The 26,677-nt window shown below is 36.7% G+C and overlaps 6 protein-coding genes and 1 long non-coding RNA gene across 12 annotated transcripts; 1 reads left to right on the top strand and 6 right to left on the bottom strand.

The window, feature by feature from the left end:
- Window positions 1–591: 591 nt before the first annotated feature.
- LOC120252401 (AT-hook motif nuclear-localized protein 25-like) lies at window positions 592–2,129 on the bottom strand. The gene has a single exon (XM_039260648.1). The coding sequence runs from the start codon at window positions 1,700–1,702 to the stop codon at window positions 827–829; it is 876 nt and encodes a 291-aa protein (XP_039116582.1). The 5' UTR covers window positions 1,703–2,129; the 3' UTR covers window positions 592–826.
- Window positions 2,130–2,955: 826 nt separating this feature from the next.
- On the bottom strand, window positions 2,956–5,503 carry LOC120284025. Of its 2 annotated transcripts, none has more exons than XM_039290851.1 (3): window positions 5,288–5,503; window positions 4,308–4,382; window positions 2,956–3,293 (listed from the first exon to the last, which is right to left on the bottom strand). In XM_039290851.1, exons 1-3 carry the CDS (start codon window positions 5,453–5,455, stop codon window positions 3,261–3,263), a joined length of 276 nt encoding a protein of 91 aa, XP_039146785.1. In that variant the 5' UTR covers window positions 5,456–5,503; the 3' UTR covers window positions 2,956–3,260. The 2 variants fall into 2 exon arrangements, with proteins under 2 accessions (XP_039146785.1, XP_039146787.1); XM_039290853.1 differs by lacking the exon at window positions 2,956–3,293 and adding an exon at window positions 3,947–4,215.
- A 1,123-nt stretch (window positions 5,504–6,626) lies between these two features.
- LOC120255605 (3-hydroxy-3-methylglutaryl-coenzyme A reductase 3-like) lies at window positions 6,627–9,842 on the bottom strand. The gene is made up of 4 exons (XM_039263404.1): window positions 8,824–9,842; window positions 8,145–8,326; window positions 7,249–7,595; window positions 6,627–7,096 (listed from the first exon to the last, which is right to left on the bottom strand). The coding sequence occupies exons 1-4, from the start codon at window positions 9,831–9,833 to the stop codon at window positions 6,845–6,847; spliced, it is 1,791 nt and encodes a 596-aa protein (XP_039119338.1). The 5' UTR covers window positions 9,834–9,842; the 3' UTR covers window positions 6,627–6,844.
- Window positions 9,843–12,764: 2,922 nt separating this feature from the next.
- On the bottom strand, window positions 12,765–14,847 carry LOC120251789 (uncharacterized protein At2g39795, mitochondrial-like). The gene is made up of 3 exons (XM_039260439.1): window positions 14,496–14,847; window positions 13,547–13,908; window positions 12,765–13,125 (listed from the first exon to the last, which is right to left on the bottom strand). The coding sequence occupies exons 1-3, from the start codon at window positions 14,790–14,792 to the stop codon at window positions 12,966–12,968; spliced, it is 819 nt and encodes a 272-aa protein (XP_039116373.1). The 5' UTR covers window positions 14,793–14,847; the 3' UTR covers window positions 12,765–12,965.
- Window positions 14,848–17,075: 2,228 nt separating this feature from the next.
- LOC120251797 lies at window positions 17,076–18,929 on the bottom strand. The gene is made up of 3 exons (XM_039260451.1): window positions 18,619–18,929; window positions 17,807–18,114; window positions 17,076–17,404 (listed from the first exon to the last, which is right to left on the bottom strand). The coding sequence occupies exons 1-2, from the start codon at window positions 18,913–18,915 to the stop codon at window positions 18,043–18,045; spliced, it is 369 nt and encodes a 122-aa protein (XP_039116385.1). The 5' UTR covers window positions 18,916–18,929; the 3' UTR covers window positions 17,076–17,404; window positions 17,807–18,042.
- A 915-nt stretch (window positions 18,930–19,844) lies between these two features.
- On the bottom strand, window positions 19,845–25,076 carry LOC120251781 (pyrophosphate--fructose 6-phosphate 1-phosphotransferase subunit alpha). The gene is made up of 19 exons (XM_039260427.1): window positions 24,920–25,076; window positions 23,805–23,977; window positions 23,548–23,660; window positions 23,364–23,438; window positions 23,160–23,273; window positions 23,004–23,071; window positions 22,610–22,693; window positions 22,275–22,328; window positions 21,951–22,031; window positions 21,773–21,866; window positions 21,629–21,702; window positions 21,427–21,537; window positions 21,271–21,315; window positions 21,113–21,169; window positions 20,916–21,020; window positions 20,715–20,831; window positions 20,520–20,623; window positions 20,274–20,439; window positions 19,845–20,188 (listed from the first exon to the last, which is right to left on the bottom strand). The coding sequence occupies exons 1-19, from the start codon at window positions 25,007–25,009 to the stop codon at window positions 20,057–20,059; spliced, it is 1,857 nt and encodes a 618-aa protein (XP_039116361.1). The 5' UTR covers window positions 25,010–25,076; the 3' UTR covers window positions 19,845–20,056.
- Window positions 25,077–25,268: 192 nt separating this feature from the next.
- On the top strand, window positions 25,269–26,605 carry LOC120282682. Of its 5 annotated transcripts, none has more exons than XR_005543021.1 (4): window positions 25,270–25,392; window positions 25,645–25,854; window positions 26,020–26,385; window positions 26,470–26,605. It is a non-coding gene; the product is annotated as an uncharacterized LOC120282682 (long non-coding RNA). The 5 variants fall into 5 exon arrangements; XR_005543019.1 differs by having other exon boundaries at window positions 25,645–25,928; XR_005543022.1 differs by having other exon boundaries at window positions 25,269–25,392; window positions 25,645–26,293.
- The last annotated feature ends 72 nt before the right edge of the window (window positions 26,606–26,677 follow it).

Genomic DNA, 26,677 nt, shown 5'->3' with positions numbered 1-26,677 from the left:
GAAAGAATGACAGATATTCTATGAAAGAAGCATATAACATAACAAACACACACATTATGAAAGGAAAAAGGTTAAAGAGATTAATAATAATAATGTCCAATGTCCATGCATTCAGAAATGATGGAAAAAATAAAAAAGAGTTTCTATCTCTCTGCTGTGCTTTCTAGAAATAGTACTTTGGAAAAGATAAGAACACTGCTCGAGAAAAAAGAAAAGATGAAAGCAGGTGCTAAGAATCTTGCAGAAGCCTGCTTTGCAATATCTTATGTTCAGTAGCCTCCTCTGCATGCTAGAGCCACCACAAGTAAATGCCAAGCCTCTCCCAACCTTCATTTCTCTAACCATGGTTAACAAGTAAATGGTATATTGTACAGAAACTGGTCAGACATAGGTTTGAAGTTTAGTCAGAGGAGTAGAGAAAAAGAAGCAAGCTTTAGAACCACTCCACTGTCATCAGTAGTACTTCTCTCTGAGCTTGTCTATCAGTTACTCAAGTAAAAGCACCAACCAATAAAAGAAGCATTGCAATTGCAAACACTCGTAATACAAGCATGAAAGCAAAAGAGAGAAAAATAAAAAGAAAAACAAACAAAATCAAAATAAATGAACTTAAGAGAAGAGAATCTTTTCTTTTATGTATACAGTTTAGAAGTCCTAAAGATGAGATTCTTTGCATTTACTAACCTTACATTCAATCCAAGCTTCTTCTTCTTCTTCTTCTTCTTGTTCTGCTGATTTGATGAACAGTTTGGAATAAAAAAGTTTTTAACTTTTAATAGGATTTGAATTGGTAGATTGATGAAGAAAAGCTAGAGCTTGAAATGAATCAAAATGGAGGACGAGGACCAGTCCATCCAAAGCCATCTCCAGGAAGCTGCTGATAAGCTCCTACATTGCCACCTAAGCTGTAGAAAGGGACACCGCCGCCGCCACCACCACCGCCACCATCACCGCCGGTGACAACTGAAGACTGAGACGCAGCCGGCTGCTGCTGGAGCTGGTGTTGCTGCTGCTGCTGCTGCTGCTGCGGCGCCGGCGGCTCATGAGCTACTTCTTCTTCACCTTCAAGTGGTAGTCGCTCATATACAGCATTGGCGAAGGACGCCGCCATTAGAACAACCGGCCCAGCCGCCACAAGCGGCGCCACCACACTCCCACCAACCACTTGCCCTTGCCCGCCGGCGAGAAACACAGTCAGGCCTCCGGCGCCTGGCGGAGCAGGAGGCGGGAGCACAGTCCCAGTCAGGGATAGTATCTCAAACCGACCACGCAACGTCGCCACGACGCTCCCCGGAGGTGAAGCCCCTGGCTGGCGTAGCGCGACGTTGACTACGGCGCCGCCACCGGATAGCACGCAAACGCCACGACCGCGCCGGCGTGCGTACTCCGATAAGGTTTCGAGAACGTCGGCACCGCTAGAGACTTCAAGGACGTGGGAGCGAAGCGCGCTGGGACTGTCACGGGTGACGATGATGGGAGGCTTCGGCTTGTTCTTAGACCCCGCCGGCCGGCCACGGGGGCGGCGAGTCGGTGCCGCCGAGGTTGAAGGATCGTCAGCTCTGGCGCTAGCTTCCGTTCTCGTTGCCTTGTCGGATGGGCTCTTGGGTTGGTCGGCAGGCGGTGGTGGGTGGAGAAGAGGATGAAGGTAACGAGACGCCGCCGCCGCGCCGGAGGTTGAGCTTGGGTCTACTCCGGCCGCCATCGCCGGAGCATCAGCTCTTTCCCACCACTTGCTCGCCAGCTTCTTCTTCTTCTTCTTCTTCTTCAACAAAGCAAAGATGAGATCTTTTTCACTATGAAATCAAAGCAAAACAAGATCAAAACTTTCTTTCTTCTTCTTCTTCTTGCTAACACTTGATCTCTTGAAACAAAACCATGAAATCAAACCAAAATGAAATCTTTTTTCTCTGATTACACTCCATGAAAAGCTTGAGTTTTTCACCTCAAATCTCCTCCAAAACACAAACAATCACAAACTGAAGAACTTCCACTGAACCTCAACCATAAACTCAGATCAAAGAGCTCATGAACAAGAAGAAGAAGAAGAAGATGGAGATGTTGATGAAGAGAGAGAAGAGAGAGCGGTGGAAAGTGTGCAGAGGTGTATTAAAAGCAGAAGCAATGTGAGAGCATATGGATAGACAAAAGAGAAGCAATAAAAATAATTAAAAAAAGTGGCAATTTTCTATATATATATATTAAATATATATATTAAATAAATAAGGAAAGATAAAGGAAACATGGTTAAATAAATTTAAAAAAAAAAAAAATGCAAACTTGTGTCTCATTGGTTGAGACTGTGAAATAAGAAAGAGTTTAAAAACAAAGAAGAGTTTATAGAATTATTGTTACTGGTTTTGAAGTGAATTGGATTTTTCATCTGTGATTGGTTTCATGGTCAATTTAGATGTTGATGATTAAATATATATATATATATATATTATATTTATAATGTTCAAAAGATAAGACCTATCAATATTAATCACACTCATTTGTCCTTAGACTTTCAAGCTCTTTCTTTCTCTCTCTTTCTTTTTCAATGTTTTTCCATATCAAGCACCGAAATTTCAATGTAGACAATGTAGATTGTCACTAAAAAACAACTCTCATAATAAAAGAGGACACCCTCCAACCTATCATTCCTGCCATTCACTCAAACCTTTGGATATATATATATATATATATATTTGAGACATGTTGACACGCTTATATATTCGATGAGTTGAGCTTTATAATATTTATATATTTTACCTGTATTATATCCGTATGAAAATAAGATGTAAACTCATTTCCGCTGCAAGACAGTATTTTCTGTAAGAGATTTAATGTCAATAAACTAAATAGTGTATATATATATAAATCAAATGAATTTTGATCCAATAACACTAGTTCACTGGTTCTACTATCTAAGATTTAGTTCACGAGATTTTCATTGTCTGGATTCAAAATGCGTTAAATAAAATAGTGCCAAAAGTCTTGTATCATCAAGTGAATGATCAATTTCCAACGGTGCAGACGTTCCCAACAGTCTCTAAGCTTGTTGCTTATTGCATTTGGAAATATATATATATATATATATATGAAAAAAATGGAAATAAAGGGAAACACTGAGACATGGTTAGGGTTTAAAGCATGGAGGCAAGCAAACAGATCACGTGCGGTCAACGAGTCAAAGGGCCGGTTGCGCTGTCGGACACGTGGATGCAAAGCATCGGGACTTGGTCAAAATTATCAGGTCATGGACGGCCGAGACCCACGAGCTAGTGTTTCAACTCATGATCCGCTGCATTCTCCTGAACAGCAAACACCAACCAACCATCACACGCCACGTGTCTCACACCCATAATAATTAATTAATTAATTAAGTACTCAATTAACGTGGAATATTTAATTAATTATTTGATTATTTGAGCATATTTTGTGGTTGAAGCTTCTTAAACAAATTGCTTGATACTTGCTGAATAGAAGATCAACCATGCTTAATTAAATCAAAAGAATTATTATCATACCTCCAAAATAATGCTTGAAAAAAAAAAAAGTTTAAATTTGGTAGGACCAATCTAATGCAAGTGATTAACAAAGCATTAGGGTTGACAAAATTCCTACCTTCTTCCATTTACTAAAGAATAATTAACTTAAAAGCATTGCCACAAATTGTGATACTTTAATAAAAAGCAAGTCGGTGCATTGCCTCATCTTCCTTGTGGATCGATACCGCTTACTTAATTAACAAGATAATAAAAAAAAATTAAATTAGTACAATAATCTAATCGAGTTGCGGGGACACAGAATCATTTGCTTTAAACTAACTTAATCATGCTACCTAAGAGCTAATCAAATATTATAAACAAAAACTATCAAGAAAGCAAAGCTCTTTAAATAGCATAAGATTCATAGCTATTCTAAGCATGTCGACACTTCAACTAGTACTTATATCAAATGCCAATGATGAAAATTTTTCTATTTTGATAAAGATCAAATGATTCGATACAGAAATACGAAAAAGTACAGTATGGATTTTCGACTGAATACAGAAGCTAGCTCTTATTGATTTCGAGTTTTGACAATCTTATACTCTAAACCCTAATTGTGCTAAGTTTTCGTTCATTTGTACAAAACCGACATTGCTGAAGTAACAATTACGTATTGGTTTTCAGTAAATCAGCTATCTGACTTCTTTGTTTCGCTTCTCTTTCAGTAAATTAAACCAGTTTCCTGATTGCAAATTTGCAACATCACTAATTAGCGACGAGCAGAATTCATCATCAGAAACAGATAACTTGAGATCCAGTGAAATCAGAAACTACCTGAGGATCGGGAATGGGCTTCCTTTTCTCAATGTATCGGTAAGGATCAGAAGCAGCAGCCAGTGCCGCCTTCGCCTGTGGTACAAAACAACATGAGCGGAGCTGCTACAACGATAATTTGCCAAATTACAATACCGAATCTTACAATCATTAGAAAACATACGGAAAACTCAACCCCGACAACATAAAGCACACGATAAACAAAAGTAAGTAGTTGACTTGTCTGGTTCTAATTCTAAAAGCTGCAGAATTAGATTCCCCCACTAATAGATGAGAGATCGTAGTGACTTCTTTGTGATGGAGATACTTATATTCTGAGCCGAAGTAAAGGTCCGACAAAGATAGCTACGCCGGCCAAGTCATACCCCAAAAAATAACAAGCATAGCTGTGCTAATTTGGTTACAATTCAGAAGATTGATACTTTCGGCTTTCATTCATCATTGCAACAAGATTTAAGTGTACTTTTGATCCCTTGAAACAGAAACAAAAAATGCTAGTTTTGGTGCAAGAATTAAAACAATTTCCCATTAAAACAATTTCCGAATAGGGATCGAAACTGCTCACTTTTCATAGTTGAGAGAACAATTCAGGCTCAAGTCATCTCACAGTTCAAGAATCAAAGAAACAAAGTGAATATAGAGGTACAATTCATGGATCAAAGTGCACTTCCACATTGAAACAACTCAAAGATAAGCTTCCAATTCATAATTTTCTCTGAAATTCATAGTCAGATGGAGCAACAATGGCAATCTAAAACCCTAGGAATCAAATCCAAAACAACAAAGTCTTAAAATTTTCTAATTTTATCAATGAAAAAAATCCAATAATCAACAGGAAAAACAATCAATTCAACAACCTTACAAGCAAAATCATGAGTCAACTCACTCACTCCCATGACTATCATCAATTCATGATTTTTTTTCACAATAAACAAATCTAAAACCCTAAAAACAATGAGATTTGGACAAAATCCACAAACCTCTTGCTCCCGCTTGAGCTCTTGCGCAGGCTTGACCCAGAGAAAGTAAGCCAGAGTCCCAGCCACTGCCCAAGACGCCAAATTCGCCGTTCCCCTCAGCCCACCCATCGCGTTCCCCACGAACGACCTCGCATTCCCCAACGCCCTCTTCCAGCCACTGCTCGCCATCCAATCCCCCCCAAATTCCACAAACTAGGGTTTCAATTTCAATTTCACCGACAAATTGAAGCTTTGCCGATTTGGATTTTCCCACGCTTTAGCGGGTCATAAACGGGTCGGATCCTTTTCTTCATAACGGTTCTAGACCCGCATCCAAAACATAGCTTCAAAATTATAAAATCCAATTATTTTATTATTTTTGTATTGAATAAATCAAATAAATGTCATATATATATATATATATATATATAATATAATATAATTTTTTATTATTGATGAAAATGTTTTTCCTTAACGGGTATTATCGAATGGTGGCTGTTAAGATCCGATAAGAAGAGCAAGCCAAAATTAGCCAACCATTGATTAGAAGAAGGCCAAGAATAGATAACAGAGAACAAGAGAAGAAGAAGAAGAAGAAGGAGGAGGAGGAGAAGAAGGGGATGGTCTTCAATGGAGGGAAGACCTCCTTCCTCCTTGTAATTATCACCGTGGCAATGTTATCGACGGTGACTCCGGCCGATGCCGGATTCCTTAACTTCTTCAGGTCAGTCACAGGATACCTCTATGGTGATACATGCTTCTCCAAACAGTATTATTTATGCAAGAGTGTAATGAAGGCAGATGCATTCATTTGTACTTATAGTTCCCTCCAAATGTGTGATGTTTGGCTTGAAGGTTGGGAGGCAACTGATGATTATGGTAAGGATTCAAATTTTCATTTGTTTTTGTTTTTGTTTTTCACGTCTGCATGTTGTTCATGATCTCACGTATGTTCCATGCATGGCATTTGCATGGGAATTTTAATGCATGAGTTGTTTTCATACTTTGATTTTAAATGAAATAGATGAATGTTTGTGTGTTTTATTGTGATTTTCTTTTTTTTACTGCAGAAAAACTAGTTCCAGTGAATTATGATTGGTAGCTCTGAAGATCATCGTCAATCAATGCAGTGAATCATCTCCAACTATTAGTGCTTTCCTGATCTTTTGTTTTCTCTGATATCTGATATCTCTCAATGTTTATCCATTGTAAAACTTTTGAAAGGAGAAGCAGTAAAAAGTCAAATAAAAAAAAAAAATTCCAGCAGACAAAAAATCTTTCAGCAATTCCTCTGTTTCATTTTGTTCTCTTTAAAGTTTAAACACCAAAAACTCATGAAAAGAATTGCTAGAATGAAATATATATAGACAAATATCTTTGTTAACAAACAAAGGAGGCAGAGTTTACAAATGTACAATAAAAGGCCAAAGGCCCCAATATAATAATTCTTTCAAATAATATCAACTCTGTCAGCAATTCATCCCCTTCACTATACTCATCATATACAATACATTATATTTTATCTCTAAGGCTTCATTTATTATTTATCTTTTAAATAGAACAGACATATGTTTGCTGCTACATCAATGGAGAAGCTTTGTTTGCATCTCCTTTTTGGGCTCTGTTATACTTCATATGGCTCTTAACAAGCTGACCAGCAGCAAGTGCTGACATGAGAGAAAGCTCTCCGGCTAGTACAGCACCGGCAATGATGGTGGCCAGAAGCCTGGCATTCGCCCCCGGAGATTCCATGTTTGCGCCCTTCACTCCAAGAAGATCCAAGCATGCTGACTGGGAGGCCAGCTGAGTCCCACCCCCAATGGTACCAACCTGAGAAGAGCCGACACATATAAGTGATCACTCGATATAAGATACTGATGATCAGAAAGAACAATGTTTGCTGGCATATATAAGATTAGGCATCCCATAAAGATGAATAATTTCTGCCACTTTTGCAGTGTTGTGATAAAGACAGTTTTTACCTCAATGGATGGCATGGTGACAGAGATGTGCAAATCCTTTCCATCATTAACGGCTTCCATCATGGTTATGCAATGAGAACTCTCAACATTTTGAGCGGGATCTTGGCCGGTGGCGATGAAGATTGCTGAGACAATGTTGCTGGCATGAGCATTAAATCCCCCAAGAGCTCCGGCGACAGCTGATCCAGCAAGGTTTTTAATAATATTGAGCTGCACAAGGTCTGCGACAGTTGTTTTAAGGACCTTGTGCACAATCTCTTCCTTGATGATTGCCTCACATACCACTGATTTACCCCTCCCTTCAATCCAGTTCACAGCAGCCGGCTTCTTGTCTGAACAGAAATTTCCTGCTCAAGGAACAGATTAGAAATCAGTGAGGATGCATGCAATAATTTACATTTAATTCAAGAATGAATTTCCTATTCAGCATCGAGATTGGACACAAATGAGGTCTAATGCCGACAAAACAACGCACGTCACTAGCACAGATTAATCGAAGATTTGGCAAAACTCTTCTCCAATGGAAAAAAACCATGATTCTCATAAACGAGGGCCACGGAGAAGAAAATGGACAGCAAAGAGGACAAGATAATAAAGCAAAGCAAGTGAAGGAATGTTTTTATCCAGTTAATGGTTTCTAGTAAAAAAGAATGAATGCCAAAGACAGCAGTGATAGAAAAGATGATGCAGAATCCAGTTGCAGAAATAAAAGTGCATGCATGTCAACTTCAGAAACTCAAGATCACAATCGGTAATAGAAAAGAATATGCCAACAGCAAGTCTCCATGATAGGGACACAAGGAGTACTAATACACAATTAAGGTACAGAATTAATGTCTTAATCAGTAGTAATAACCAAAAAGAAAACCATGATTAAATAGAGAATAAAATTTAACCAGATATGCTGATTATGTCCATGTCTGGGAAGTCACTTTGAAGATAATCCAAGACATTCTGTACTCCCTTAGAGACCATGTTCATCCCCATGGCATCTCCAGTGCTGCAGCTGAATCTCATGTAGAGGTTTCGCCCTGCCAACGAGCAGTGGATCCCTTGAAGCCTTGCAAACCTGCTTGAACTGCCGGAATTGGAGTTGGACAAAAAGAAAATTCTTTCAGAGAACAGAAAATTTAGTAAAAACATGAGTTAGATAAGTGAAAATGATAAATTTCTTTTTTCATGGAATGCCAACAAAACATGAATGATTCCTGAAAACAAGGCAGAAGTTTTGCTAGAAAAACAAAACACACAAAAAGCTCAGCCAGCAACCAAAAGAGAATGACATCCCTCATGCAGAAACTATGAAAAACATCAATTATCAAAACAAGAACAAGACTAATACAGAGAAATCAGAAAAAGAGCAATACAAAGAGTAGATAAAACATGAATTGGAATGAAAACACCAAAATTTAACTAAATTACCACAAAATTACCAGAAGAAAACAATCTAAAATGCAAAACAGCAGTAATAACAGAATTCATCAAAAGATCAAGGGAAGACAAATCAAAAGCCTGATTTTTAATAAGAAAAAAATAATAATAAAAAAAAGTTCTCAGAGGAATTGAGACAAACACCTGTTGAACACTATGGAAAGAGTCTCGAAATTCTCTGGCGCCTCCAAGAAGAACTTCAACTCTGCGGCCCTCGTTGCAGACGCGAACCTCACCACCGGTGCACGCGTCATTGCATCTTTCAGGACGACGCTCGCAGCCCCTCCGGACTCGCTAATAGCCTTGCACCCACGATTAGTACTCGCCACCAAGCACCCCTCAGTCGTTGCCATCGGCACATAGTACTTCATCCCATCAAGCAAGAGTGGCCCGGCGATCCCCACCGGCAGCGTCACGAACCCTATCGGCATCTCGCAGCACTGCCCTAGAATAGACTCATAATCAAACCCATCAATGGGGAGCCCTTCAACGCTTCGCCCGGTGATGCGCTTCAGAGCCTCACGACGAACCCCGGCAGCGCGGCGGCAGTCACCGAACTTGGATTCAAGAATGTAGGACGGAGTCGCTCCAGATACGACCGATTGGATAATCTCCTCGTCGGATTCAAGGCACAAAGAGTCGATCTTGGAGCAAAAAGAAGGGATCTTTTTGGCAGGGGTTTCATCCGGAGAGGAACAAGGTTGGATCTTTTGGGCAGGGGAGGATACCGAAACGTCGTCGTCGGGGGAAGGGGAGAGAAACGGCTGGACAAAAGGGATGCCGAAGAAGTTGAGGAGATAGGTGAGAGAGGAGACGAAGGATATGATGGCAGCGAGCTCGAGGAGATCAACGACGTGAAGCGGCGAGCCGGAGAGGATCTTAGAGCGCCATCGCCGCATGAGGAATACCAAGGAGGCGAGGAAGAGGACGACGAAGACGTGGTTGGTGAGGCGAATGGGGAGAGGGAGAGCGTCAGAGGCCTGGGCAGAGGAAGGTCGGCGGAGGACAGGGGAGGCGACGGGAGAAGGAGGATGGAGAGGGATACGGCGGCGGTGGCAGGCCTCCATGGCCGGGGAGCTTCGACGGTGGTTCTCCGCCGGAATGGAAGCGTTTCCTCCGCCGCGTTCGTCTCTCTGCGATACAATGCAAAGCATGAGGTTTTCAAGAATATTTATGGAGATCGATTGCGGTATGGTCACCGCCCGGTGGCTTTTTGGTTTTGATCACCTCCATTGGTTTTTATTTTTTAATTTTTTTTCCTTTTTTTTAATATTTATTAATTAAATATTTATTAATATATTTTTGAACCGACTTGTTGAGGATAAGACAAATTTGGAATTTTAAGGGTTTTTTTTTAAATGAGATCGTTTCGGATTTTTTTAAATTAAATCCTAATTTATAATGATAATTTTATTATATTTACGTTCTAATTATACATCAGTAAAATAAGGTATGTTTAAAAATTTTTGCAAAATAATAAATTCGGTTTTTTTTAGAAACAAAAAATTATTATTATTTTTTAAAATCAAAAACTCTATTTGTACATGTATATATATTCATGTTTTTTGGGTAACATCACCGGATGATAATGTTAAAAAAGATGGTGGGGGATAAGGATAAGATGATATCTGGGCCGTTAGATTTTGATCAAATGGCCAAGATTTGACACTTGGCACGTTCATTCAATATGGAGATTATTAGCCCCATCATTCATACCCCATATGAAAGCATTAACATTGAGTTAGGTACATTGAATCTAATAATATCTTTTCAATATTACCATATTAGTTGCCATGCATAAATCATATTAGATGAGGTTGAGATTTTTCCTTATTTAAATATGTCAAAAATGTAAATGCAATAACATTAAATGAATTGTTTAATTTTTTTTTTTTTTGATATAGTACATAATGCCAATTAATTAATTTTCTTTTATCACTAGATTTCCAACATGGAGATACATTTCTAAAGATAAAAAATATAGTATCTAATAAAGCACATTAATTAGAAAGATAATACTGAAAAACATTGAAATAAATAACCAAAATAGACATTAAAAAAATACCAAAAAAAGGAAAATTATTTATAACTTTGTAAATGTTTCAAAACTCCCGAAAGACCCTCTGACATTTGAATTTGCTGGACAGTCCCTTTTTTTTTTTAGAATTTACATTTCGTTTAATGTAATTCACTGCATTAAAATTATGTGTTTCCGCTCAAAAAATTACGAAACAATCTTGTCAACATCAATAACATCACTTATTTTTATGTAGTAAAATTTGAAAAGTAACATATCTAGAAAAAAAGATCATCTGGGAATAAGTAATGAGTTTTGAATACCTTAACTTTATAGGAACTAAAGAATACGAGTAGATAAGAGACTTGCTATGAATTCACAAAAGTAGTGAAAATTTCTAAGTTATAGTACTATAACAATCCAATCTATTGACTCTAAAAATGAAAACATAAGAAGATGCTTGTTCTTTCAAATGTCTCAATCAATATAACAACTTAATCAGAGATTGCAATAGCTTCACTTAAAACATCAAAAGCATGCAAGAAAAGATAAAACAAATGCTGACAATTAAGTTGATGAGGGTGACTACTTTGTATTTTTCCTATAAAACAAGCTACAACATAGAACACCTTTTTTGCCAATTGGATCTCATATCAAAGGTCTTCTTCATGTATGACTCTTTTTATCTCTTGATAAACTCTACTTCCACTTTAGTTTTATGCCATGCATGCTTCTTAATGAAAACTTTATTCTAGTGAAACAGTGTGTATGTGTGTGTGTGTTTTGCATTTGGTTGACTTATTTTTAATGTCTGCATATTCTGTTGGCACTACACTTTGATGTTCACAATCATGGAACAATTTCATTTTCAGTCCTGTTTGATCTAATCATGTAAAGAAAAAACTTTTCCTAATTTACACAAATTGCAACAATAATTTTGTTTCAAGTACTGTCAAAATTATTATTACTGATCTAGAATAGAAACTATAACACAGATACTATCATCTTATTTAGTGAAGACACTATAAAAAAGGAAGAACAAACTATTACTAGAGTAAATTACCTTAATAAGCACTAACTTTATTGCTCGACATAGGTACGAAAACTTAATGGTACTGTTACTATTTGTCGCATGTTATTTATTAAGGTACCTAATTCAAGAGAATCTAAATCTGCATGAACCAGCACAAATTCTTATCTAACTTTAAAGCAAGCATTCCAATTAGAGAGAAGAACAAAAACAAGAAAAAATAATGCAAAACAGTCATACAGATTAAATCTCAATGGAAATAACACCAGGAAAATGGCATCCAAAAATATAAAATATCTAGAATTATACAATAACAATGCAAAAACTAAGCCTTATATATATTTCATACCCAGCAATGTGCTCCCAAATAAACATTAGATCTCATACATCAAACACATGATTCTTCTCCTTAAAATTTGGGAGTAATTTAAGGAGAAAACAAAACACATGATAAAAACTACCTACAAATTCCCCATCTTTGAAATTCTTAACTCATCCCACCTTACAAACTTTATTTCTAAAATAAAAGTATCACATTAGGGATATACAGCAGGGCTTGTGGCCTGTGGTTGTGGATGGGTAAGGCATCCATGTCACTACCAGTTTGGCAACAATTGAACCAGCAAAAACAACATAATGGGTTGGTCCTGGCTGCTTCAGCAAATGCAGTGAAAATTAGCAACATCATAAGATACCGTATAAGAGTCTTAACAAACAACATCATTGTTGAGTCTGCCATCTTAATACTACTAAGCTTTCTATTTATAAGGTGTTGAAATGGGGGGTGTGGGGGGAAATCACGCCAGCGTGATGCCCGGGCCTGTGGAGGTGCAAAAGGTGTGCATTTGGTTCTGTTTGGGAAGCTCATATCTCGAGGAAGAACAAAATTCAGTGCAACAAAATTCTATAATTTTCTTGGAGTGAAAATAACTTAATGTCATCACAAGCAATTGTAATTTTCCAATTGATCCAATAAATTCACACACAGCAGTAACAAATGAAAAAGAAGAAGAAGAAGAAGAAGAAGAAGAAGAAGAAGAAGAAGAAGAAGAAAAAGGTTTTACCCCACTGAAATACATATCACGATGTAAGTCATATTGTCAAAAGTAATTTATTTCCATTCAATGGTATCGAGCCATAAAACATCTAGCTTTTATCTCGACCATCACTTACTTAAAGAGCAGTGCTTGATCAAAACTCGCCCTCGACTTCCTGGAAGTTAGAAGAGGTGCCTGGACCTCATTTCTCAATGAAGCTCTTCATATTCTTTAACCAATTCAAATACTCTCTGTCCTCCTTTTGAGTCATGTATTCATGCAAGAATTCACGCAGGGAAGGACTAATTCCTCTCTCTTCCAAGTACTTGTAGAAAGCCTTCTGTAAGTTCTCATCCAAATCTCTGCAGCCATTGTTAAATAGATGTATCATATTAAATGCATCTTTTGGTTTTCTTCGGAAAAAATTAAATGATAATTCTGTTCTAAAGACAAAAGCTATATATATATATAATTCTCTCATCATATATCTTGATGTATTCATTGGCAATGTACATCTTTTTTCATGATGATCTCAATAATATCAAAATTTCTCAAACGTACAAAGAAATTTCTCCTTCCCAATGCTACACTAATATTCATGCGTTATTAACACTATTCCATGATTAATAATAGTCCTTAACCTAGAAGCAAAAATTATTGAATTCAGCACACTAATATTCATGAATTATTAACACTATTCCATAATTAAATCTCACTTTTAGGTGCAAATTTGTAGCAGAAAGCAGCATTCAACTAATCAGGGGCTATATAGGATATACTTACGAAAACTCGGGTCCTTCATAAGCATTTCCCTCCTCAGATGAACTGTCGTCTCTCTTCAATAGCATGTTCTCAATATGAAGTCCATCAGCAGCCAAGTCACAGCAAAATTCTAAGGATGGTCCCTCCCCCTTGTCAATCAGAGCGATCAAAGAAATTTTTGGCATGGGAGAATTACCATCCTCATGATCATCATCGTCATTACCATCATCCTCATCATCCTCATTCATATCACCCATATCATCTAGTTCCATAAAGACATTAACTTGAATTTTCTCACCAGCAAATTCTCGTTTCAGGGTGATTGATTGATCACCAGGATTATCCACGATCTCAAAAGGAAAGCCCTTTGGCAGATCCAAATCCTGCAATGAGAAACAAACATTTCGAACTAAAGTTATAAACAATAACGACAAAATGAAGCAAGAGTAAGAAAAAAAATCATTACGCATAACATAAATCAAAATTGAGAAATGAGAACACATTAATAAAAGCCAAAATAAATTCCATAATTCAGATCATCTGTTGGTCACATCTTTCACAAAAAGAGCGTTGTCCCAAACCTGAGACAGGAAATTCATCAGAAACACCTTTTTATGTTGAAAAGCATAGAAATCAATTTAATTATCGTAGTAATTCCAAGGACAAAAGAACCAACTTTGGACACCAGACTAATAAATTCGATCTCACAATAGCATACTAAGAGATCTACTATATTGAAAAGCACAGAAATCAATTTAATTATCGTAGTAATTCCAAGGACAAAAGAACCAACTTTGGACACCAGACAGACTAATAAATTCGATCTCACAATAGCATACTAAGAGATCTACTATAATAACCAAACAAAGCATAAAGGAATCCAAAAAGACTAAATTTTTACAGTGAAATACACTTCATGGAATCCAAAAAACAAATCAAAAGGAAATCATGAGGCTTCATAGAGTTTCACCTCGCCATCAACACATTCCCTCTCGGCGCAATCAATCTCCGAGTAAAGAACCTTGCTAATGTTATCATCCGCGCTCAGCTTTGGCTTCGCATTTGCAGAGGCGAATCTCAAGGATGTCAGGGACTGTGGTTTCTCTAAAGCTTGCGAAACCGCTCGGCTCCAAACAAGAGAGGAGGATTGAGGCGCAGAAAGAGAGGAGTAGAAGAGAGGGCGGCGATGGCTGAGAAGAGGCGAAGGAGAAGGGATAGGATGGCGAAGGAATCGGCGAAGAAGGAGAGAGGTCGCGGAGCGAGCCATCGGTGCGGCCGAGAAAGCTTTCTAGGGTTTTGAGGTTTATGCGAAGAATGGTTTTCACGGGGGATTTGTAGTAGGGTTTAAGCTGGGATTCGCATGTCATACTTGCATTTCACATGGGCATTTTGGTCATTGTAGTTTTCTAAAATACTTTTTGCATAAATACCCCTGAAAAAACCAAAATAAAAATACATAATTTACATACATATAAATTCCTTAGAATGAATTAGCAAATTCGGTGAATCCCATTTATATTTTGAAGTAAATTAATTAATTATTTATTTTTTTAAAAAAATGACATAAAAAATGATGGTTTATCATGTGTGTCTAAAATGATATTTTGATTTATCTATTTATTAAAAAAATAAAAATTAATAATAAAATGAAAGACAAAAGTGCTTGATTGGCAAGATTTTAATTTCGATTATGAAAATCATTCATACAGATTCAATTAATGGTAAAATTTCAAATTTTCACAATGTCTGGTTCACAACAATTTTGAAAAAAAGTTAATAAAAAGCCAAATATTATTGAAATGTCAAATGAGTGAAACCTGTCTTAATTGTATCAAGACTCTGCAACAGATGAAATCTCAAGCACAAATGAGATGAAACTCAAGGACATCATAGTTGCTAAATTTTCCAAGTTACATCTCTTATGATAAATAATATCATACGATGAATCCTCGGCAATGGATAGAGAATTGATCAACCTCTGAGAGAGTCAAGTGGCTGACTAAGAAGCACGGATATGGATACAGTGACTCGATACGATGGTAGTTTCTAAAAATAAAGGACACAGATACATCAGGACACAACTATAAAAAAATATTATTTATTATATAAAATATTTATTATAAATATAAATCTGTATAGTTTTTATGTAATATATGTTATATATTTACTTATAGATTAATTTGGTGATATTGTGTATTGGGAAGTAATTAGGAAATACACATGAGTAACTTAGAAAAATCATTTACAAAGTATATGAGTGTCTGGAGGTGTCGACGGTGTGTCCGAGTATCCGTGTGTCCGACACGGATACAACACGAGTACGTCAAGCTCCCAGGAGTGTTCGTGCTTCATAATAGGTGGCCGGTAAATGTCAAATGCGCGTACCCTGTCTTTCTGTCTCAAAACCGCAACAGATGAACTCTCAAACACAAATGAGAAGAAACTCGAGAACATCAAAGTTGCTAAATTTTTCAGGTTACATCTCTTCAAATAAACAGATGATAAATATCATCATATGAATTCTCGGCAATGGATAGAGAATTGATCAATTTCAGAGTCAAGTGGCCGCTGAATGTACGCGAAGAAAACATCACAGTAAGAACATCGGTAACAGAGGCCATGGCATGCACTCAGCGCCGCTTTCAGAAGCTCTTGAGAGCATCCTGGCTTCACAATGCTTCTCACCTAAGACAAAAAGACGACGTGTATACAAGCTTGATATCTTCATCGACTTATGCATGATTCTAAAAAAAAGACCTTCTTGAGGTACTCCTGCAGCAATTTAATCCGGTCCATGTAATCTTGATTGTCACGCACTGAACCCGGCTCGCCGGACCCGGTGCGCAGACAAACAGTCGCAAACCCATAAGGTGTGAGCTCTATAAGTCTGCAAAGCCTCAGAATCTGATACATGACCGATAAAACTATAATAACCCTTCTCGAGGTACTCCTGCAGCAATTTTATCAGGCCCATGTAATCTTGATCTTCAGCAGCCAAGAGTGAAAGTCTTAGCATCAGCGCCCGGTCCTTCTGTATATGTTGTCCAACAAAAATTTTGTCACATTGTGTCTCAACATCCTGATCCTTGTGGCAAAAGTTTTCGATCAATTACAATGCTTCTTTATTTAGAAAAGAAAATGAGGTATAAGAACATTACTCTTATGGTTTTCCTTCAAAGTTGATGCTAGCTGGATGGACAGTGGGTTTTCCAATAGCTGTAGCAGAAGGACCACGAGACCATTGTTTCACAGTCATCATTTACTAAGTTTTCTATTTATTAGGTGTTGAAATGGGGGAAAATCATGCCAAAGGTTATGCCCAGACCTGTGGAGGTCCAAAAGGTGTGCATTTGGGTCTGTTTGGGAAGCTTGTATCTTGAGGAAGGACAAAATTCATGGCAATTAACTTCTATGATTTTCGTTGAGTGAAAACAGAGTAAAGTCACACAAGAGATTGTAATTTTCCAATTCACCCAATGAAATCAAACACAGCAGTAACAAATGAACAATAAGCCAATAAATAAATAAATAAATGTTTTACCCACAGAAGTATACATCATGATGTTAATTGTTAAGTCACATTGTCAAAACTAATTTATTTCTATTGAATGGTATCAAGCCATAAAACATCTACTTTTCATCTTGAGCATCACTTACTTGAAGAGTGGTGCTTGATCAAAACTATCACTTGACTTTCTGGAAGTGAGAAGAGGTGCTTGGAACTCATTTCTCAATGAAGCTCTTAATTTTCTTTAACCAATTCAAATGTCTGTCATCCCTCCGAATCATGTATTCATGCAGAATTTACGCAGGGAAGGACTAATTCCTCTCTCTTCCAAGTACTTGTAGAAAGGCTTCTGTACGTTCTCATCTAAATCCCTGCAGCCGTTTTTAAATAGATGTATCACATGAAATGTATATTTTGGGTTTCATCAGATGAAATTACATGATATTTGAGTTCTAAAGAAAAAAGTACACAAATATATATATACATATGCAATTCTCTCTATGTTTATCTAGACATATTTATTGGCAATATACATCTTTTTCATTATGATTTCAATAAAATTAAAATTTCTCAAACTCAAACAGAAATTCCTCCTTCCCAATGCTACACAAATATTCATGTGCTATGAACACTATTCCATGATTAATAATAGTCCTTAACCTAGAAGCAGGAATTATTGTATTCAATACACTCCAATAAATCTCATATTTAAGGGAAAATTTGTAGCATTAAGCCACCTTCAACTAAGTTGGGGCTATAAAGAATATACTTACGAAAACTCAGGTTCATTTCCATCGTCATAACCATCATCACTCTTCAATAGCATGCTCTCAATATGAAGCCCATCATCATCCAATTCACACCAAAATTCTAAGGATGGTCCCTTTCCCTTGTCAATCAGAGCAATCAAAGAAAATTCTGACATGGCAGAACCACCATCCTCATCATGCTCATTTATATCTTCTCCCATATCATAGACTTTAACTTGGATTTTCTCACCAGCAAATTCTCATTTGAGGGTGATTGATTGGTCAGGATTAGCCACAATCTCAAAAGGAAAGTCATTTGACAGTTCTAAATCCTGCAATGAGAAACAAACATTTCAAACTAAATTATAAACAATAACAACAATATGGAGTGCACGAGCAAGAAAAAGAATCATTATGCACATAAATCAAAATTGAGAAATGAGCACACATTAATAAAAGCCAAACCAAGTTCCAGTCAGTCACATCCTTTGCTAAAAATATCTCCAAACCTTAGATTGAAAATTCATCAAAATCATCTTTTTATGTTGAAAAACATAGAATCCAAGACTAACAGATTGATATAACATTACAAATAGACATCACTCTCTAGGAATCAATAGTATTATCGTAGCAATTCCAAGTCCAAAAGAAGCAACTTTGGACACCAGACTAACAAATTCGATCTCACAACAGCATCCAAGCATATATACTACGATAACCAAGCACAGCATAAAGTAATTAAATTAAAAAAATAATAATAATTTGTACAGAAAAACACACTTCATGGAACCCAAAAACAAATCAAAAGGAAAGCATAAGGATTCATTGAGTTTCACCGGGCGATCAACACGTTCCCTCTCGGCGCAATCAATCTTCGAGTCAAGAACATTGCTAATATTCTCCTTGGCGCTTAGATTTGGCTTCGCCTTTGCAGATTCCAATCTCTGGGATGCCAAAGACTGTATCATCTCTAGAGCTTGAGACACCGCTTGGCTCCAAACAAGAGAGGAGGATTCAGACGCGCCATGAGAGGAGAAGAAGAGAGGACGGTGATGGCTGAGAAGAGGAGAAGGAGAAGGGATGGAATGGCGAAGGAATCGGCGAAGAAGGAGAGAAGTCGCGGAGCGAGCCATCGATGCGGCCGGGAAAGCTCTCAAAGGTTTTGAGGTTTATGAGAAGGATGGTTTGTAGAAGGGTTTAAGCTGGGATTAGCATGTCATACCTGTATTTCACATGGGCATTTTGGTCATTATAATTTTCTAAAATATTTTTTGCATAAATACCACCGAAAAACCAAAAATAAAAATACATATACAAACTCTCTCTCTATATATATATATTCCGACGAATGAATTAATTGGCCTCTTGGCTTATTGGCTGCATAAAATGAGGAGACAAATATGTTGAAGTATTAAATCTATTTTTATACATATCCTGACTTCTCTTAAATGAGATGTTTGTCATTTTTTTTGATAAAAACATATATTTTTTATTATTATGAAAATATTTTATATTTTGGTGTAATTTTTTTTAAAAATTTTCATATAATATATAATATATTTTACATGTAGGTCAATTTGGTGAACAAGATAAAAAAAAATTAAGATAGGATAGGATTTTTTTTTTGTTTGGTGAAAGTATAATATCCTTATCCATTTTATCCTATTGATAAAAATTAGTAAATATAAAAATAAAATTTATTTTTTATTATTTTACACAAATTTTCTTTTCTCATTTAGATAGGTTCAAAAAAAATCTATTATTAAAAAAAATATATATATATAATTAATTTTGTCAATTTACATATAAATCATATCATATCCACTTCAAATATAAGATTTGCGAAAATATAAAATAACAAATCTGATCAGCATCAAATTACAAAATAAATAAGATATAAATTTATCCACCTTTATCAATAAATAAATAAATAATAAATGGGGGACAAAAGTGCTTAATTGCCAATATTTAAATTTCAATTATGAAAATTATTCAAACAAATCCAATTAATGGTAAATTTCAATTTCCACACTGTCTGCTTCACAACAATTTAAAAAATAAAAATAACAAAAATCCAAATATTATTGAAATGTCAAATGAGCAAAACCTTGTCTTATTGTCTCAAAACTTCCAACAGATGAACTCTCAAACACAAATGAGAAACAACTCAAGAACATCAAAGTTGCTAAATTTTCCAAGTCACAGCTCTTCAAATAAACAGATGATAAAAATCATCCGACGAATCCTCGATCACCGATAAAGAGTTGATCGACCTCAAAGGGTCAAGTGGCCGGTGAACGAATTTGAAGAAGACATCACCGTAAGGACATCGGTGACGGAGGACATAGCACTCAATGCTGCTTTCAGAATCTCTTGAGAGCATCCTGGCTTCACAATGCTTCTCACCTGCAACAAAATATACTAACTTTAAGTATACATAGTTACATACATGATGTTCTCATCAGCCTGTTCATAATACGAAAAAAAGGACCTTCTCGAGGTACTCCTGCAGCAATTTAATCCGGCCCATGTAATCTTGGTCATCGGCGGTCAAAGTGAAAGTCTTAGCATCAGCGCCCGGTCCTTCAAATTGAAGCGGACCGGGGTTTCTGTAAATATCATCCAACAAAAATTTCGTAGCGTTGTGTCTCAACAACCTGAGCAATGTGGCAAAAGTTTTTCGATCAATTACAATGTTAATCTATGTAGAAAAGGAAATGAGGTATAAGAACATTACTCATATGGTTTTCCTTTTAAGTCAATGCTTGCTGGATGAACAGCAGGTTTTCCAATAGATGTTGCAGATGGACCGCGAGACCATCGTTTCACGGTCATCATTGACTAACAGAAACAGAGCATAAAGTCAGCAGGCTGTATATAATGCAAGATTACTATTAACGTAATCGAAGTACGGGTTATATATTAATCTCACTGTGATCGGAGCAGCGCCACAACGCCACTTGTTAACGGGATTTTTCAAGTTTGTCACTGTTGCCATGTAACCATTCAAACCGGCTGCCAGTATATGATAGCAGATATGTCCAAGAACCTAGCATGCGAAGTTTTTATATATATATTACGCGAAGAACAACAGAAGTAAAAGAGAAAGAACTACTACTTAATAGGAACTTACATAAGCATAATCACAATCAAATTTTGATGGTAGAGATCCTCGAGCTTGATATCCAAAGAAATGGCAGATGGCATTAAATTTCTTTCCTTTGTAAGTGCCTTCTTTCTGAAAGAAAACGGAAAGCATGTAGGTATTATGCAGGGTTTTTTAAGTTTGAATGATCAAATTTAAGAAAGATAAAAGTGGAGTGGACTTACCATCCGCTTGTTGATTTCAGTCTCTACCAACTGAGCTAGAAGTTTCTCGGTCTCAATCTGTAGAGGATAAAATGAATCAAATGGTAAACAAATGGATCAAAAAGCAAAATAAAAACAAGAAAACAAAACACAGATGAGACTTTGTTCGGTGGACTTACCTGGGATAGCTGAGCAGAGTCGTCGGATTCTGGATGAAGAAGCAACTGCGTCATAAAGGAACTAGTTAAAAGGAAGCAGCAATGCGATCAACAGCTACAAATTACAAATGATTTATCAGGTATGATGTTGGCTATCAAGGAAAAGAATGAAAGAACCTGCTTCCTGATAAATGGTGGCAAGAACTCAAATAATGCTGATGCCCAAGGTGAAAGACGAGAAGATATATTATCAGAAGAAACACCTTCACCGTGTAGGCCATGGATTTCCTACAATAATCAGGACATAACAGCAATGATGAATTTCTATGTTAATATTACGTTCTTCAAATACTGCTAATACTATAATTTGTTTCGATACCTGGAGGAGAGCATAGAGTTCAGGAATAGTTTCAACAAGGCCCTCAGGGATGAGGATAACACCATGGTTCTTGTCTGCATCAAAGAATCACATAAATAATATACACGGAATAACTGTAAGAAAGAGTCGTCATAAGCTTCAAACCTTGTTCTGCCCTAGCTTGAACTGCATCGCAGATTTGTTTTGTGATGTCAAAGAGAGTTAGTTTTGACGCAGCAACCTCCTCACCAAGAATAACCTGAAATCATGAAATATTGATAATACCAAAGAAACAAAGCATTCAAGTAAAAAGGAAATGAAAACTCAGGATGGGAATCCAGACCAAATTTGGATGTGACTGGAGAGTGCACTCCAAAGCGACATGAGATGCCTTGCGGCCCATCAGACGAATAAAATAGTAGTACTGCACAAGAAACAAATTAATGAGAAAAAGAGGTAAAGAAAGCAAGGGCCATCAGAAAATTAACTTCCACATTAGATATTCAACAATGAATAAACACTCAATAATAGTCACATTGTTCATGTTTTGCAGCACACGGTACTGAAGACAGTCCCAAAACATAAGAGCAGAATTAAAAGAAGTTCTATGTCACATCACGTTTTTATCTAGCAGCCATAAAAACCAAACAAGAGATCCATGTGGTACCTTTTCCGCAGATAGAGCATCAGTGCAGACATTACTAATGAGTTGCGAGTTAACCTGAAAAGCATGGCAACAAGCTCATTATAATACTGCAAAGTCAAGTAAAATATCACCCAAAAAAGCCACAAATGAAAACTTACTGAAGTTCATGAAAAGTTACAAAGCAAAGCACCAGATAATATAAAGAAAACACAAATATATTTTCGGTTATACAACCATTAGTGAGATAGAAAATGAGTATCAATTGTGAGATAAAAAATGAATAGCCAATGCTGTGAGATCATATAATAATGTAAATTTACCTACTAAACTCATGATATCTTGAAAAGAAAATGTACCTTGCAAATTGTATCAAAACCAACATTTGTTTCAACGAACTGATTCCTAAGATCACCATTCAAGGTGACAGGAACGCCAACCACCTGTACCAATATTTCAGAATTGGGTTACACGAAATCCCCAAACAGGAACATTATTATTTTTATGTCGTGCATCTTGGTAACCAAGAGCATATTGTAAGCGGCATCACCTATATTCTTGAAAAGCAGTAAATAAAATACAATTGGAAAATTGAAAAACATAAGAGATTATAAATCATATGATATTCTCATCATAGAATTGGAAGTCGCATGATTGCAGACAAAGCATGAATACCAAACAGAAAACATTATCAGCCCATATATACTCTAGATGTAATTTCATCAGTAGATAATGATAATACTAGTCATTTACCTTTGTCGAGCATTTCGAGTCAGCAAAAGTCTCAGCAAGTTGAGCGGCATCTGTATTTGATGTAACTCCTAAATAAATGGTGAAAAGAGAAAATTAATACAGACCATATATTATCATGATGGCATACATTTGAGATCTATAAATCAATTATAAAACCTCCAATGATGACAAGGCCATCCAACTTCAAGTTTTGGCATGTTGCCAATGCAGCATTTACTTGCTCAGTTGTTCTAATTTGATCCTTTGTACGGCCAAGCAAATCATAACCACCTTCAAAAGAAAAACTCGTACACATGAGGAAGTGTATAGTAAATTTGGTTGTCAGAGAAGATAGAACAATTGGGATAAGTTTTAAAACACCTTGATTTTTATATGTGGCAAGAACCTCATCTGTGATTTCCAAAGTTTTTTGTGCAAATAAACCATCAGTGCCACCTGCAACAAAAATTGGTCATCACACAGTAAAACAGAACATTGGCATGTGCAACAAACAGTAGAGATAAAAAATAAGACACATGTCTTGACAAATAAAAACACTACCCACCAAGGAAGCCAAGTAGACTGCTGTTGGGATTGTGACACTTAATAGCTGCATGAAGACCCCAAATGACATTATGACCTCCCGGAGACTGCCTCCCACTAAACACAACACCAACCCTGACATAAACCATAAGATGTGAAGAAGTTAGAGGGCATTCTTCCTTATATCACTAAGGCGAAACACAAGTCTTCAGTAATTGAATATTATAACTCTTTTGGGGTAATGGATCTTTCAAATTTTGAATAATGCCTGAAAAGCACCTGATCGGAGGATGCTCTGTTATGATTTGTGCATCAGGAACATTGGCTGTTGCTCTCAAAAAATGAGCCAAAGGCTGGCCATAAGTGTGTGGAAAAGCCTGACTGATCACATGTGCACCGGCTGGATCAGCAGGGGTCGTTGAATCACCAAACTCTACTCTAACAGTTGTTCCCTGTACAAGATAGAAAAGAAAACTAAATTTAGAAGAAAAGGCAGAGATCAAATTAACCACCATTGAAGAACCTCAGAGCAGTAGAAATTGATTTATTTGAATGTGAATGACAACTTCCACAAAGAATTCTTCACACAGTCATATGCAGCTCAAAATTACAAAGCCTACATCAAAACAGCAGATGAACAACCTTTCACTATTCCTAAAACTTTGTGCTTCTTCATCTTACTGTCTTAAAAACACACAAGCTTAAAGCTTTAATTGTAGGGAAATCTCAATAAGCAATAAGCCAATTTGTCTAGAGTCACCAATCATTACACAATAAAAGATCATTCAAATTCAACTAAATTTTCAACACAAACGCAGATAAAGCTAAGCATAGAGCTCATATGATCAAAAGCTAGTTCCTTTATCCTCTACAATTGTCTGAAGATTTCTGAAATTGCTAGCTAACTCCTTAATTCTTGCATAAACCTTACTCAAAAACCCAGTCATAAAAAACCTTCCGAAACTCAACAAGATAGAACTATGCGCGTAGATCACGGATTAAAATGATAAAATCACCACAATATAATCACGAGAAGTGCATTATTTTTCAACTATGGATAATCTCCTCTCCAAGTTCGCACACAAAGAAACCGATCTACAACCACAACCATCAAGCATCAAAAGCATGACAATTGAAAAACACCAGATAGATCTAAGTCACCCAAGTTCGCTCCTTTTTCCATTCAAATCCCCAGTAAACACTCAAAAAAGAAAAAAAAAATTTCAACAAACAAAAAAAAAGGAGATAACTCTTAAACAGTGTGGAAAAAAAAAAGGTAAGATCTGACAGTCAAATTGCAACAGGAATCACTGATCCAGCCGCAAAACCCCACAAAACGAAAAAGATCTAGTTTTTGACTACTAGAAAAGCAATGGTAGTGTAGGATCAAATACCTGAAGGCAAGGAGGAAGCTCTGGCTGGTAGAGAGAACGCTGCTTTTGGAGACCCGAGAGCTCTCTCAGCACGCCGTAATCCGAATCCATCTCGCTGGAGATCTCTCTCTCTCTCTCTCTCTCTCTGTTTCTCTTTCTCAGATGTTTTGCTTCTTATGAAAACCTCCGCCGCTTTCAAGTGGCGGTATATATACCGGTAGGTAGGGCGATTCCTACAACCATCCCCCACCCACACACCTGTCCTTCTTGGCACTATCCATTGACAATGCCCTTCAAAGTTAAAATATTTACTGAAAAAACCATTGTATGCGAATATTCAATTAGGTCCGAATCCGATAAAGAGTTGGTTTGCATCCAAAAATTTCCATTCTAAGTTAAAAAATCTGAACTTTTATTCATTTATTGTGGATACTTTGCGTCAAAGTTTGAATTTTTACCCAAATGATTGTTGGTCTGGAGTCGGAGAATTCAAGGTTTGTTTTGATTTTCTTTGACTCTCAAATGATTGCCTTTTTTTTTTCTCGCTTTTGTGTGAGCACTTTGTCAAAATTTGGATTTTTATCCAGAGTAAATGATTGATGATTTAGAGTTTGGAGAATTCAAGGTCTGTTGATTTTTTTTCTCTGAGATCTAACAATTTTTAGGCTTGATTTAATGCAATTTCGTGGTGTATGTTGTTTTTGTCACTAAGTTTTCATTCGTCTCATGATTCTCTTCTATTACAGAGATGGGCAATCTGAATGCTTGGTCAAAGTTTGGATTTTTATCCAATTTGAGGGGTTTTTGTGCTGGGGTTTGGAGCATTCAAGGTCTGTTCATTGTCTCTCTAAGATCTAACAATGTTTATTTTTTCCTTGTCAGGCTTCTTCCGTTCATCTCCAATGCTTTCAATGGCATGCCTCTTGGTCAGATGAATTAGTAAAGTTTTGATTTTGGTATGTTTTTCATTAGCCTTTGAAGAAAAGTAAAGAAAGGTTTTCAAGGTTCTGTATTTCATTGATGTAGAGAGGTACATATATACACATATGATAGGCTTGCTTGTAGCCTTGATTTACAAATCATAGGAGCAGATTTACAAGAGTTAATTTGCTGATTTGCAGGGAATGATATAGCTGTTAAATTGCTTCATTGGTGACCATTAATCTTGGTCATTGATTGGGTGATTTGGTTGAAGATATGATGTTGGAGTTCTCCTCTAATCTAGGAGAGATTTCCTCCTTTATAGCCCCAAAGTTTAGAGCTTGGGTTGATAATAGTATCTTACCTTCAAATGGAGATTCAAAGGCTGATCTTGCACTGATCCTTTCAGAGATGGAAGAGGAATTGCAGAGCTTGATGTTCTCAGAATCATCGGTAAAATTAAGAACAAGCAAGGTCATTATCATGCGCCTTGTTTTGCTTTTTCATTCTTTAATGGTGATGCCCTCTCGTTTGACTCTTCAGAGAGCAAGGCATGCATCTTAGTGGTGGGATTTTAATGGCTTGATTCTTTATTATCTGTTAAATCAGTTCAAGAGTAACAATATCATGGTCTCTTCCCTTTGTTACAGCTGATGCTTCTTCTGCCTAGCATTTAAATGTTACAGTGATTCCCTTAAAGCTTGAGTGTTTGAAGTTGACCCTTGGAAGCTTTAGTTTTAATCTTTGTACCTTTGGATAGAAGGCTGCAAATTTAAAGACATTCAAGGCAAGTGTTGTTGATTTCATCTTCTAATTCTTTTTCCTTGCCTGATATCAAAGTCATACCTTTGCATATGG

This window comes from Dioscorea cayenensis, chromosome 3 (assembly GCF_009730915.1).
Source record: "Dioscorea cayenensis subsp. rotundata cultivar TDr96_F1 chromosome 3, TDr96_F1_v2_PseudoChromosome.rev07_lg8_w22 25.fasta, whole genome shotgun sequence".
Lineage (NCBI taxonomy): Eukaryota > Viridiplantae > Streptophyta > Magnoliopsida > Dioscoreales > Dioscoreaceae > Dioscorea > Dioscorea cayenensis.
The sequence above is the reverse complement of the archived record's forward strand: the minus strand, read 5'-3'. Positions and strand labels throughout refer to the sequence as shown.